The 13,944-nt window shown below is 43.5% G+C and overlaps 1 protein-coding gene across 5 annotated transcripts in view; it reads left to right on the top strand.

Moving 5' to 3' along the window:
- KIF5A (kinesin family member 5A) overlaps positions 1–12,457 on the top strand; it is a 95,127-nt gene extending 82,670 nt beyond the window's left edge. For 4 of the 5 annotated variants that reach the window (XM_069972268.1, XM_069972267.1, XM_069972266.1 and 1 more), the window contains exons 24-29: positions 5,353–5,569; positions 6,062–6,212; positions 7,582–7,664; positions 9,005–9,032; positions 10,151–10,274; positions 11,739–12,457. In XM_069972268.1, coding sequence (XP_069828369.1) covers positions 5,353–5,569; positions 6,062–6,212; positions 7,582–7,664; positions 9,005–9,032; positions 10,151–10,232 — 561 coding nt within the window. In that variant the 3' untranslated portion in view covers positions 10,233–10,274; positions 11,739–12,457. The remainder of the gene's footprint in view (positions 1–5,352; positions 5,570–6,061; positions 6,213–7,581; positions 7,665–9,004; positions 9,033–10,150; positions 10,275–11,738) is intronic. The other variant, XM_069972265.1, reaches the window with a different exon arrangement.
- The last annotated feature ends 1,487 nt before the right edge of the window (positions 12,458–13,944 follow it).

Genomic DNA, 13,944 nt, shown 5'->3' with positions numbered 1-13,944 from the left:
CGCTTGGGGTACTTCCCTAATAGAAAACATCAGGTAAGGTAGTAAGTGATCCCAATCACGACCATCCTTTTCCACCACTTTTTTTAACATATGTTTCAGGGTTTTATTAAACCTCTCCACTAACCCGTCTGTCTGTGGGTGATATACAGAGGTACGTAGGTGTGAGATTTTAAACAGTTTGCATAGCTCTTTCATTACCTTTGACACAAATGGGGTACCTTGGTCAGTCAAGATTTCCTTGGGGATCCCCACCCTGGAAAACATATAAAACAATTCCCGTGCAATTGTTTTAGATGCAGTGTTTCTTAGGGGTACAGCCTCAGGATAGCGGGTCGCGTAGTCCAACACCACTAGAATGTACTGGTGTCCCCTAGCCGACTTTACAATGGGACCCACCAAGTCCATTGCGATCCGGTCAAAAGGTACCTCTATGATGGGGAGTGGGACCAAAGGACTGCGAAAATGCGACACTGGAGCGCTAAGCTGACATGTGGGGCACGACTCACAGTATTTTTTTATGTCAGCATAAATCGCAGGCCAATAAAACCTCTGGAGGACTCTCTCCTGTGTTTTATCTGTCCCCAAGTGGCCCCCAAGGACATGATTATGGGCCATGTCGAGTACCTGACGCCGGTACGACTTAGGCACCAGAAGCTGTTCCACCACCTCATCATTAATCTTAGTGACTCTATAGAAGAGATCATTAGTCATAGAAAAATGTGGAAATTTTTTCTCAGCTTCTGGTTCCTGAGGTACCCCATTCATAACAGTGACCTGCTCTCTCGCATTTTTGAGAGTGGGGTCCTGTAATTGTGCAGTACCAAAATTATCCCTAGACACCTCTAAGTCTGGAACATTTTGCGCAGTGGGAGGAGCCTCTTCCTCACCAGCCAAGACCTGCAAAGGAAAAGCATCATTTTCATCCTGTACATTTTTATCATTTACCGTGGGTAATTCAATAGACTTAGGGGTCTCCTCACTCCTTTCAGGGGATTGTTGTTTTCCCCATAGAGCCCAGAACAAAGGAAAATCACGCCCCAATATCACATTATGCATAAGATTTTTAACCACACCCACTTCATATTGTACAGTGCCTAGTTCAGTCCCGACATTAGCCCGTACTATAGGGTAAACCTTTGTATCACCATGTATGCATACCACACTCATATGTCTTGCTGGCACAAAGTTCCCAGTCACCAGGCTGGCATGCACCAAGGTGACAAGGCTTCCTGAGTCCAGCAACGCCTTAACAGGAAAGTCATTTACAGTAATGTTGCAGACTTGTGGTTCAGTCTCTAGTCCAGTGACTGCAACAAAAGACGGCTCCGCAAATAGCGACTGACGCCGGCTAGCGTCACACTCCATGGGCTCAGTGGTAAGAGGGCAATGGGCAGACATATGTCCCGTCTCATGGCATCTCCAGCACTGGATAGGGCCGGGTCTCCTTGGCAGGGAGTCCTTTTTAGGGCCACTTAGCCACCGGGGACCACCACCAGTCTTTTGCCCCTGAGACGCCTCCTGAGAGCTCTTCCCTCTATCAGCACCCCTCCACACTCCCCCAATAGATGGAAGTCTCTTACCAGCTGACGGCACAGGTCTGGCACTCCGGGGAGGTGACGGTTCTGCAGGAACATCACGGAGGTAGTCCTCGGTCGCCTGGAACCTCTCCACAAGGCTGACAAGTTCGTCGGCACTCTTAGGGTCGCCTTGTCCCACCAAGCGTTGCAGATCAGCAGGAAGTGCACGGAGGTAGCGATCCATCACGACCCTCTCTAGGATCTGTGCAGGAGTAGAGGTGTCTGGCTCCAACCACTTTCTTGCCAAATGAATCAGGTCGTACATCTGGGACCTCGCTGACTTGTCCAGACTGTAGCTCCAGTTGCGGACTCTCCGGGCACGGACAGCAGCAGTAACTCCTAGTCGGGCGAGTATCTCTGCTCTTAGCCGAGGATAGTCCTTGACCTCTTGCTCACTGAGGTCATAGTAGGCCTTTTGAGGTTCGCCTGTTAAATAGGGAGCAATGACCTCTGCCCACTCAGGGGAGGGTAACTTTTCTCGCTCAGCCACACGCTCAAAGACAGTTAAATAGGCCTCAACATCGTCATCAGCAGTCATCTTTTGCAGCGCACGCTGCACAGCTCTTCTCACAGACAAAGTCTCTGGCGCGGCTGCTGCCACCAGCTGGGGATTAGCACCTGCAGACGCCTCTTGCTTCGCTATCAGGTGCTCAATAAGTCTCTGTTGTTGGGCCATCGCTTGTTCGTGGCGCAGATTAGCATCTGCCAGAGCCTGTTGTTGCTGCCGATTAGCCTGCTCATGGCGCAGATTGGCGTCTGTCAGAGCCTGTTGTTGCTGCCGATTAGCCTGCTGGTGTGCAGCCAATGCCTGTTCATGGCGCAGGTTAGCAGCCTCCTGATCCTGCTTAGCGGCTGCCTGAGCCTGTTGTTGTGCGACCAACGCCTGTTGCTGTTGCAGACTCACTTGCATTAGCTGCTTCATCATTTCCTCCATGTTGCTTGTCTGTTTTTGGAGTGAAGCAGCAGCCTTCACCCAGGACATACGCAGCTGTAGCCAAGTTGATGCACACCGTTGCCCCTAGCAACCGCTTTGCCCGCTCCGCAGCACCAATTGTAGGGATCTTCCCGGGGGATGGTGTGTTTGGACACAGTTCACAGCAGACTTGGACTTGTAAAACAACAGCTTGGCGTTTATTTTCAGCATAAACAGTCCGTAACAGAAATATAGCAACACTGTGCTTTAAGAACAAAACAAAAGGTCTTGCCCGTCTGGGCGCTAACTAACAAAAGCAGGTTACCTCTCTGTCACTTCAGTCGGCAGTATTGCGGGGTGTGAACAGGCCCCAGCAGCGGCTGTCTTCCCAGCTCTCACCAAACAGCATGCAGGCTGTTCACTCCTGGCTGAGAGAGAGAGACCTGTACACTGAGCACACCTTTTGCCTTCTCAGGCTGATTGGGATCAGAGCTCACCTGATCCCAAAACCCACACTGGATCGAGGGGGAGGGAATGGCAAGTCCCACTACCAAAACTTACCTGCCATTCCATGTAAGTCCAGGCCCGGCAATAATAAATAATAGCTCAGCAGCATAACACTGCTGAGCACAGATGCCTCCTGGACTCACCATCTCACACTATGTATCAACCTGGGTGAGATGTACATCCCCTCGAGCACTTTACCAGTGACATGTCCACAATATATATATATATATATATATATATATTATTTTTTTTATATATTATGGGGTATTAAGTTCAGAATAATGGGGGGAAACTGTTTTTTTTAGCACAAGGGCAACATTAAAAAATGTGTTAAAAGTGAAAGGGTTTAAAGACTTTCCAAATGCATTGTATAAGACAATGGAGGTAGAAATAGGGAGAAAACTATTTCAGTCTACATAGTTTTGGAAATATTGCTCTGTAATTGTAAATATGTCAGTCAGCAATATGCCCAGGATACATATTTTCCAGTTAGATTGATATTAGTGATACTCCAGCGAGTACTTGTCATTATGATTATTATGGGCTATCATTTATTAGGTGCTTTATTATTCATGTTGCTCCTTTGTCTCTATTCACTCTTTATGCCCACAACTGTGGAAAATGTGAATAAGGACCTCTGTAAAACACTTTAAATTGTTCACACTGTTGCTCTTTCATTACTGGTTCCTCATAGCTAGATAATTATGCTTGCACACATAGTGCTTCAGATACACATATTCAGATTTTTATATTATTGTTTTACTATAACTTCACTTATGCTTTCCTACATATTAAAAGGGTATTCCAGAGCATTAGTTTTATACTTAAAGGGAACCAATCTGCTCAGTTTGGCTAATATGGTTACCTGCAGCACTGTATAAAGCTCCTGTGCAACCCACGGCATGCACTGGCCACGGCTGCCGCAGAAGCTTTATTACCCGAGTGCGCTGATAGGCAGAGAGCTGTGACTACATATGGACGGGGAGCCGCCCAGATGACTACCTGCCCATCTCTGCTTGCCGCATGCCCGGGTAATAAAACTTCATTTTCTTCGCTATAAAGCCTCTGACTGCTCAGGAGCTTTATACAGTGCTCCAGGGAACCATATCAGCCCGATTGGGCTGATTGGTTCCCTTTAAAGGGGTGTTCCCATCTGATGAACTTTTATCCTATTAATGGGATAGGGGAGAACAAGCTGATCAGGGGGTATCCAACTGCTGGGTCTCCTGTCAATGCAAAGAACTGGACTAAAATTTTACCTAGAATGAATGGTGTATCCATTGATCCATTTACTATGGGGTTGTCCCTGTTCTTAAAATTGGTGAGGTTCCCAGCAGTTAGACCTCTGACTTTCAGTTTTTTATATGGATAACTTCACCAGATGGGAAAAGGGTTCACGGTGGGAGGAGAATAAAAAAAAAAATTGCCACCAATTCCCCACCAATGTCATTTCTTACTGCTGAGGTTACTTGCCCTCATCTCGATACCTAGGAAATACCTACTTAGCCAGTCACTAGCAAAAGCAGTGAAGTGCCTCAGCCAGTGATTGGCTGAGCAGGTATTTCCTGTGTATCGAAAGGAATGTAGAAACTGTTTGAAAGCGGGTACAGCCCCACTGTTTTTTTTCAATGCAGTTGTAACTGTCTTTATTTAAAAGCCTGATGTTTATTTTGCTCAACATTTTCTGCTAGTGGAACATTCCCATACATAGTTATCCAGTCTCACCAAAACTAGTGGATTCAGCCATGTAATGTGCATGACCATTAATGTGAATTTACGAACGGTACGCCAGAGGCGTACGCCAGGGAGAAGGTGCAGATTCGCCCCTTCTCCCTGGCACACTCCTCTTGTGCGCCCCGCTCGCCCAATAGGCGGGCTGGCAGAGCTTGCGGGGGCGTGATGAGGTGGGGAGGAGGCGTGGCTGGAAGCAGGTGTAGATTTGGTATGCCGGGCACAGATTCGGGATCCCGGCTGGCCCGATTCAATAAGAGGCGTACGCCTCTTAGTGAATCCTGTCACGAAAAGGGGGCGGGGTTTCATATAAGACCGGCGTATTTGTACTACGGTCTTCATAAATCCCCATCTCTGTATTCAGGTCCCATAATCCTACATACTCCATTCTCTTTTTTGAGCGCTAGGACTGAACATGTATGAGTAAAATACAAAGAAAAATCTCAAAACCCCTACCATTAAAACATTTCTGTACAAACTGAATAAAATATATGAACAAAAACATGTTTGGTGCTGCAGTTTGGAAAACTCAAGATGAAACTAAGAGTCCAATATATTCTTATATTTTTCATTATTCACACATGATCGTACTTCCAATCTCTCACTTTCTGTGGTGCCTTCCAGCTGGTTCGTGACAATGCAGATCTTCGTTGTGAGCTTCCTAAACTGGAAAAACGTCTTCGGGCTACGGCTGAGAGAGTTAAGGCCCTGGAGGGTGCACTGAAAGAGGCAAAGGAAGGAGCTATGAAAGACAAGAGAAGGTATCAGCAAGAGGTGGACCGTATTAAGGAGGCTGTACGCTACAAGAATACAGTGAAGCGCACACACACTGCACAGATTGGTAAGACATCGCCACACATCAGTTCTCTTGTTTTTGTACCATGTGCCTCATACAACAGTTCAGTACTGTTAAGATAGCTAAATTTTTTTAATTTAAAGGGTTTGTCATTGATGAATATTTTTTTTAATAAATGCTCCCCGGTGCTGCAAAAATAAAACATAGCTCATACTCACCTGCCCTGATCCTCTGCCACTGCTGTTCTGATGCCTGGTCCCCTACGCTTTTTCCAATTTCCAAAAATGCCACAACCTACAGGAACTGATAAGTCAGCCAGTAATAGGCCAGAGTGGTCAGCAAAACATGAAAGAATGAAGTGAGCACAGACAGGTGCAGGTGAGTTTGAGTAATTTTTACGTTTGCCTCCTGGGAGCATTTGTTAAAAAAAATAAAGTTCATCCCCAGAAAATTCATACAACAGCCAACTAGATGTATTCAGAATATTCATCTCTGTGTAGTTACAGCTTACAATTTAACATTTTTTTTCTCCTCTAGCTAAGCCGATCCGACCTGGACACTACCCTGCCTCCTCACCCACCAATCCCTATGGAGTCCGTAATTCTGACTCAATTAGTTACACTAACAACATCTTTCAGCAATACCAAAATATGTACATGCATTCATCTAGCCCCTCCAATGACACATTGTAAGTATTAGAATTTTGTTTGAAATATTAGAATTTTGCTGAAATATTTCTCTTCAGTGCTCTTTATCTTTTCAACTACATACAGCAGCGACAAGATCTACAGGTTATTGCTCAAAGTCCAAAGTTTTGTATTATTTGCAACCCTATTTTTTTTGTCTGTAGTACTAAAAGTGATTGTCTCTGACTAGAGATGAGCGAACCTCAAGCATGCTCGAGTCCATCCGAACCCCAGTGTTCGGCATTTGATTAGCGGTGGCTGCTGAACTTGGATAAAGCCCTAAGGCTATGTGGAATACATGGATACAGCCAATGACTATATCCACGTTTTCCAGACAACCTTAAAGCTGTATCCAACTTCAGCAGCCACCGCTAATCAAATGCCGAACGATCGGGTTCGGATGGACCCGAGCATGCCCGACCATTTTAACCCTTGCTGTATATATTTTATTAATCTAAATAGGAAATCAACCAAAAATTTTACTTTTTACGTACCGTAGTGTTAAAAATGATAGGGACTACAATACAACATCTGTTAAAAATGATGTATCTCGCACTTAAAGAGGACCTGTCAGCTGGGATGCCGTGGCAGAGCCCGCTTGGCCCCATGACCGGGGGGGTCGGGCAGGCTCCGCCACAGCATCCCAGCTGACAGGTTCCCTTTAAAAATTGGTTAGATACTTTTTTTTTTTTACTTTGTAGCACGTACACTACACAAATCATAGCTATGACACAAACCTGTTTGTGTTTGTAGCTAAACATTCTGACCTTAAGAAACATCCTACAGACAAATAAGTTGTCCAGAATAGGTTGTCCAGACTTAGGCTAGGTTCACACTGCGTTTTCATCATCCGTTTAACGGATCCGTTTTTTTTAACGTCCAGAAAAATAGGATCAGCAACGTTTTTTGGTCCGTTTTGGTCCGCCAAAAAAAACGGATCCGTTTTTTTTTATAATGGAAATCAATGGAAAAACGGATGCACACAAATGAATCCGTTTTTTGCAATCCGTTTTTCATGCGTTTTTTCCAAAAAACGGATGCGTTAAACGGATGCTGAAAACGCAGTGTGAACCTAGCCTTAGAAAAACATGTCTGCTTTCTTCCAGAAACAGCATCACTCTTGTCTTCAGTTTGGGTGCGTTTTTGCAGCTCAATTCTATTAAGGTGATTGGAGCTGAATTGTAATACCACAGACAACCTAAGGACAAGAGTGGAGCTGTTTTGTGTGTTCTTTCTTTTCCGTTTCTTTTCTTTTTATGTATTTATTACAGTTCTTTTTTCTGTGTCTTATGTATAATTTAACACATTAAACATATAAGTATAAATATGATATATTGTAATAACGTTGGGCTGGCTATTTTGTGTTATTAGGTACAGCAACCCATGTTCCACTTCAAGAAGCATTTCTTCCACTAGCAGCCTGCTTCCCTACCAGAAGATAAATGTGGATAATGGTAAGATGACTAAACTAAGGGATAAAAAGTATATAAGGCTATGTTCACATGTTGCATGAGACTGGCCGTTCCGTGACCCGGCTGGGTCACGGAACGGCCGGTCCCAGAGGAGATCATCCAGACCGATACTGTAGTACCGGCTGGATGATCTTTAGCACCGCGTGTGGCACGCTCCATTGTGTGAACTGATAGGGTTTTCTGCGCCCGCTATTCATTGAATAGCGGCCGCAAAAAACTGACATGTCAGTTTCTCGTGGTGCCGCTAGGGATCCCGGCTGAAGTCTATACTATGTGTATACACTCCAGCCGGGATTCCCTCAGCCTTCAGCACAAAGTAAGTTCCGTACTAATCATGCCCACTACAACAACGGCCGTGATTACTGCCGAACTGCCTAATCTAAGAGACGCCCCCATTATTAGTGAAGCCTAGCTTTAGAAGGTATGATATGCAGACCCCTCCTGTTACAGAGGCCTTTGATGGCCTAAAATGATATTTGAGCAAGATAAATGTTATTATTATTAATATTTTTAATTATTATTATTATACTGGGTTCAAGAGAAAGACATGGGCTATTTTGACTATTAGGGAGGCGAAACTATCAGAATTTTTTTTCTCTGGTGAAAAATTACATATTTTTTGGCATGTGTCATTCACCAAGGTCAGGAAAAGTTATGCATCTGGCAGTAATGATATGTTTTTCCAGTTCATTTCATTAGCTTAGTGTGTATAGCAGCATTCCCTTACATTTCATCCAGTGGTCAGATAACCCATGCAACGGCACCAAGTGGTCAGATAACCAATGCAATGGCACCAAGACAATTGCACCAATGTGTACAGGCAGCGTGACTACATGCCACTGCGGCTCTGCCAATATGCCTACTTACTGGCCTGCAGGAGCAGGAAATAAAAGTTCAATATTTTAAAAATGTTGTCTTGCAGCATACTTATGGGCACGCTGTCCGAACGCTATGCCCGACAGCTATAAGATACTAGGGAGAATGTAAGGGAGCAGACAGGTTCCCTTTAACCCTTTGTTTTCCTTCACAGAAGGCATGCTATATAAGAGAGATAGGAGTGTTGCTGTGACTGCTGAACTATAGTGGGACTGCCAGCAGGCATGTCAATAATAAACCACTAAGAAGTATGTAGAGCAATGACCTAGTGATCTGATAAGTATGAGAAGACATTGTCATGTAACGCGATAGATTAATATTTACTAACATGCTGCATACATAATATTATAATCTGGCAGTGAAGTTCATACAGTTCATAGATAAATGGCAAGGTAGTAAGACTGTGTTTAACAAGCTGCTCTTTTCTCCCGCTGCGCTGACAACAGGCAATGCTACAGACATCAATGATAACCGGTGAGTCATGGAATACACCTTTGTTGTAGGAGTAACTTTACTGCATGACTGGTATTTGCTAGGTGTGGGTGTAACTGGGCTAGAAGGTGATGCCGTGGTGTGCAGCGACTAATGATAGTCCTTTACATGGATCAGACATGGAGACCTTTTACATACATAGCATGGACTTTCTGCACTTATTGTAACCGCATCAGTCCCTATGGCCCCAAGGGCTCATAGTCCTCTCATATTTCACTAGTGCTAGTTAATCTATTATGTTTGAGTGGGAGAAAAGTACAGGATCAGGAGGAAACCCATGCCAGTGTTTCCCTGGTGGAATGTAAACCATGACCCATTGCTGCAATATAATAGTGTTTACTGCTGTGCACCCTCAATGCTCACCTGTTCAGCTTTCATCCACATGTAAATTCATACATGGTAATACATCATAAATTTAGTGTAATTTGGTATTTTAATTTCCTAAATGGGTTTATCCTCAAGATCACTGATTGGTGGGGTTCAAAACCACTCAGCGATGCTGCCATGACTGGATTATGCAGTGAGCAGGGCTGGAAGCAGTTGGTTCTGTTCACTTCATACTGGCCGTATCTGGTTACTGCAGCTCAACTTCTGTTCAAGAGAAGACCATCATATTTTTGACTAGAAAACCCCTAAGACTATGTTCCCACTTCGGGAACATAGCATGGAAGGGCAGTTGCCTCGTTATATAGATGGCCGTTAATAAAGAACCTCATCATTATTAGTAGTCGTCTATATAATGAGACAGCTGCTTTTCCCCGCTGTGTTCCCGAAGTGGGAACATAGCCTCAAGCTGCATCTCTCGTCATTGCACTTTATGTTATACAGTAGTCCGAATAGTAATTGGGAAGTCATTTACAGCAATCAGAGTGGCGTGCAAGTGAAGTTAGAAAATAAAGTCAAGTACCTAATTTGTTTGCGCAGTTTTTTGCGGACATTGGTGTCTCTGAGTGCTCTCCCTTCATATAACTTGTTGGGGAACCTGTGGTCCTCCAGCTGTTGCACAACTACTAATTCAATCAGCTAGGGCTTTGGGTCGCAGTTTCCCCATCACTTCTGGATGTCTTTAATGGGAAATTATTTCCCCTTTTGTGTATTAGCAGAAGTGACTTGCCATGCGGCTGTGAGGCTGATGAACAGTCCCAGTTATTTCCTCTTCACCAGGAGACTGCAGCCAGCTAATAACAGGGTTTACTAGATGTGTCTTTTCACCTGCACTTCCAGGTAAGGCTACGCTTTTCAGAATCAACACAACTGTTGTCCTCAGTTTGGGTGTGGGATTGCAGCTTAGTTACATTAAAGTGAATGTAGCAGTGTTGTAAAACCACACACAACCTGAGGACAGATTTTACCTAGTGGGAACATAGCCTAAAGGGGAATTGTCTTCTTAGACTTATAGGGTAGGGTCACACGTACTTTAAGCACCCATTTACACGGGCTGGTCAGCGGGAGCAAGCAAGCACCGTCCTGTCAGGTCAATGCTCGCTTGCTCCTCGTCTTCCCACTTGCTGCCAGTGCTATTACACACACGTTGACAGCTCCCCAGTAGGAGTGTGGGAGGTGCGGGAGGGGGGCTCTGGATGATCTATAGATTGTCCAGGGGGGCCGTGGGGAGGTGTTCCCTGGATAATCTTTAGATCGTCTAGGGAGCCCATAGGAGATAGCTGCGGTCTGCTGACGCCGCTTCTTTTGCATGTAGGGGCGGCAACAGGACGCATTGTTTGCCTTTCAACACGTTGAAAGACATTGAAAGACAATGATCAGCCAGCCTTTTATTACACAAAGCAATTATCGGCCGCAATGTATGATAATCGGCCAAATACGCTTCCTGTAATAGGGCCTTTATTTGCTGCAGATTTTCTGCTCATAAATAAATGATAAAATCTGCAGCATATATAGATTTTCTGCAACCAATTCTCAATGGATTTTAAATACATTGTGGGAGATTGTGGTATCCAACATGGCGTAAAATAAAACTGGCTTAGTTGCCCCTAGCAACCAATCAGATTCAACTTTTGATTCCTCACTGACTCTTTGGAAAATGAAAGGTGGAATCTGATTGGTTGCTAGGGGCAACTGAGCCAGTTTCACTTTACTCCATGTTTAATAAATCTCCCACATTGATTTGTTTTTGTACAGAACCCCTGCTCATTTTATATAACTGATCTGCAGCAGATTTGCAGCAAATCCGCACATGTGAACATACCCTTATGGCATATACACAAGAAATGTTAGAAATGCCTGAAAGGTGTGAGTTCCACCTCTGAAACATCTATCCATCATGGGGAAGATCTCTGTTTACTGATCAAAACAACCATGCAGAACCTGAACGTACTGTAAATTTGCTCATTTTTTATCCTCCCCAATAAGGCTTTTAGCCATATCCTGTGGATATGCTATAAATGTATATGTACCTCTAAATGTTCAATATTAAGGCTCTTAATAAAGCAAACTTACAAAAATATTTGATGTAAAAGCCTTCAGATTGTGACAGCCCTTGGTCTGATCCAGCTGTACTGGTCAGCAGAAATGCCCTCAGGCACATGAGTCATAAATAGCTATATAGACTACAACAAACACACAGTAGTTTCCGCCCTGTAATGCACTGCTGTTCTTTCACCTCTAATGCACTAATCTGTCAATCTTTCTCTCTCTCTTTGCTTTTTCTTCCGTCTATTCCATTTCCAGTCTCCAAAGGAACTGAAGCTTATTCCCAGCATGCTGCAAGTTAGCTTCCTGTGGCCTCTGCTGCCAAACATTATCTTCTCCCCTGTATGACTCTAGCTCAATGTCTTTCTACCGTGCTCTGTTAACGTATTGTATACTAACAGCTGCTAATGTTTATTCTATACCTTTGCAATGCACTCAATTATGTACCCACTTGTGTTCGGTCCAATAGGAGAACTTAATGTATACCTGTCAAATCACGCACTGTGTCATTTACCTGGGGTTAGTAATGTATCCAAAGGAATGGAATAAAATGTGACAAATAAAATTATGTATAGTTGTCTTTTCAGTGCTATGGCCATGACAATATGCTGGATGAGAAACATGGGTGAAGGGAAATTTTCATTAAAAACAACATTTTTAGGAATTATAGGATCAATCATTTACAAACCTTCTGCGTTCGGTCCCCTGAATTTCTCAAGAGGAATCGCCTCAGGGGAAGATTTATAGCAACAAACATTGCAGCATTGTATATAAATGGTCAACTAACCCTGCAGTGTAGATATGAAGACTAGAACTTTTAGGCCATAAAAACCAATGTAAGTAAATAAACCATCACTCACCGTCTGTAAGTAAGATAAGTAATGAAACTTTCCCTTGTAGTGAGCATGATTCATTGTACTGCTCTGTCTCCAGTGTACGTCTGCGTCTGGAATTCACAGATACTAGATACTATTTATTACTGTTTTATTTTTTAATTCTAGAGTAAGTTAAGCAATTTACAATAAAGATAATTCAACTCTTATTTTGTTTTTTAACTTTTTATTTTTTGAAAATGATGAATTTGTCATCTACATGAAATGACTGGCACATTACATGGATCTGATGGGAAATGAACGTGAGCAACAGTGATGATGCAAATGATAAAGTCACTGTATGATATGGCGGAGAATACATTCAGTTACAGCCACAACTTCCTTCATCCTGTCAATGGCAATCCGTGCTCCATGAAGTACTGCACTTTCACATGGGTTGCATTTCAGTTTTGATATTGGGAATGTTTAGTCTTCTACCAACCAGGATTTGACCTCTACATTGTAGAGCCTTTAGTCCATGTGTTTGAGCTATTCACATATTATAGCCTTTCCCTTTCTGACCACCCAACAACAGGTTGTCCAAGCACTTATTCCCTTCTACTATATACAGGATAGGAGATAAGTGTTAAGTGATTTTTTTTTATTATTAAAGGGGTTATCCAGTTAGGTAAAATACATGCGGAATCATCCCCGTCCTGGAGGCTTTCAATTAGTTCTATTCTTGCTATGATCAGTCTCCTTCCCCTAATTCTAAGCCTGCTGAAGACACAGAAAACTGTGTGAGAGCTGCTCTCTCCATCTCCCACTCCTCTCTGAGATTGCTCATGTAAACAGTTTCCTGGTCGACTTTCTCTGCACTCTGTAATGCAGGGAGGATTAATAACAGTGAGGCCACCAGCAACTTGATCTCAGAATAATCCTCCTGTCATTACGGAGTGCAGAATCAGCCATCCAGAGATGGATCAGCCGTCTCGGAAGGGAGGAGGGAGGGAGAGAACATCTCCCGTTCTGTTTTATTAAGGAGAAAGCAGCAGCCTCAGAACTTGGGGAAGGAGAATGATAAGGTAATGACAAGTATGGAACACATTCTTAGTCTCCAGAAGGGGGGATGATTCAACATGTATTTTACCCAACTGGATAACCCCTTTAACAACATGGTAACATCACATTAGGACAGTCATGTATGTACATATACAGTGAAATATTTCTAATAGCCACAATAAATACTTTTCATTTGTGGAGACAGGAGCAGAGTCTCAAATGTATGAATAATATATATAATTGAGTTGAGCTCCGATCTGGTCATAAATCAGGATTTAAGATTGTGCAGGAGAGGGGAAAAAGATTCTGGAGACTGAGACATCAGTTATCTGTTACCTTGAGCCTGACAGAGCATCTTTCACTATATAATAAAACATGCAGGGTGTGGAAGAGAGACTGGGCAAAACGTTTAATAAAAACCAGTGACATAAAGGTTTTTACACTAAAATTAGCAGAAAGCAATAAAAGATATAACAGCAGGAAAAAAAAAAAGATGGCAGCTTACCGCTCTTCACCTTGCAGTGTGGCTCGGGCTCTCACTCCAACACGTGTTTGCAATTCTTTAGCCAAAACATCAGAGTCCAGAGTCC

This window comes from Dendropsophus ebraccatus, chromosome 5 (genome assembly GCF_027789765.1).
Source record: "Dendropsophus ebraccatus isolate aDenEbr1 chromosome 5, aDenEbr1.pat, whole genome shotgun sequence".
Taxonomy (NCBI): Eukaryota; Metazoa; Chordata; class Amphibia; order Anura; family Hylidae; genus Dendropsophus; species Dendropsophus ebraccatus.
The sequence above is the reverse complement of the archived record's forward strand: the minus strand, read 5'-3'. Positions and strand labels throughout refer to the sequence as shown.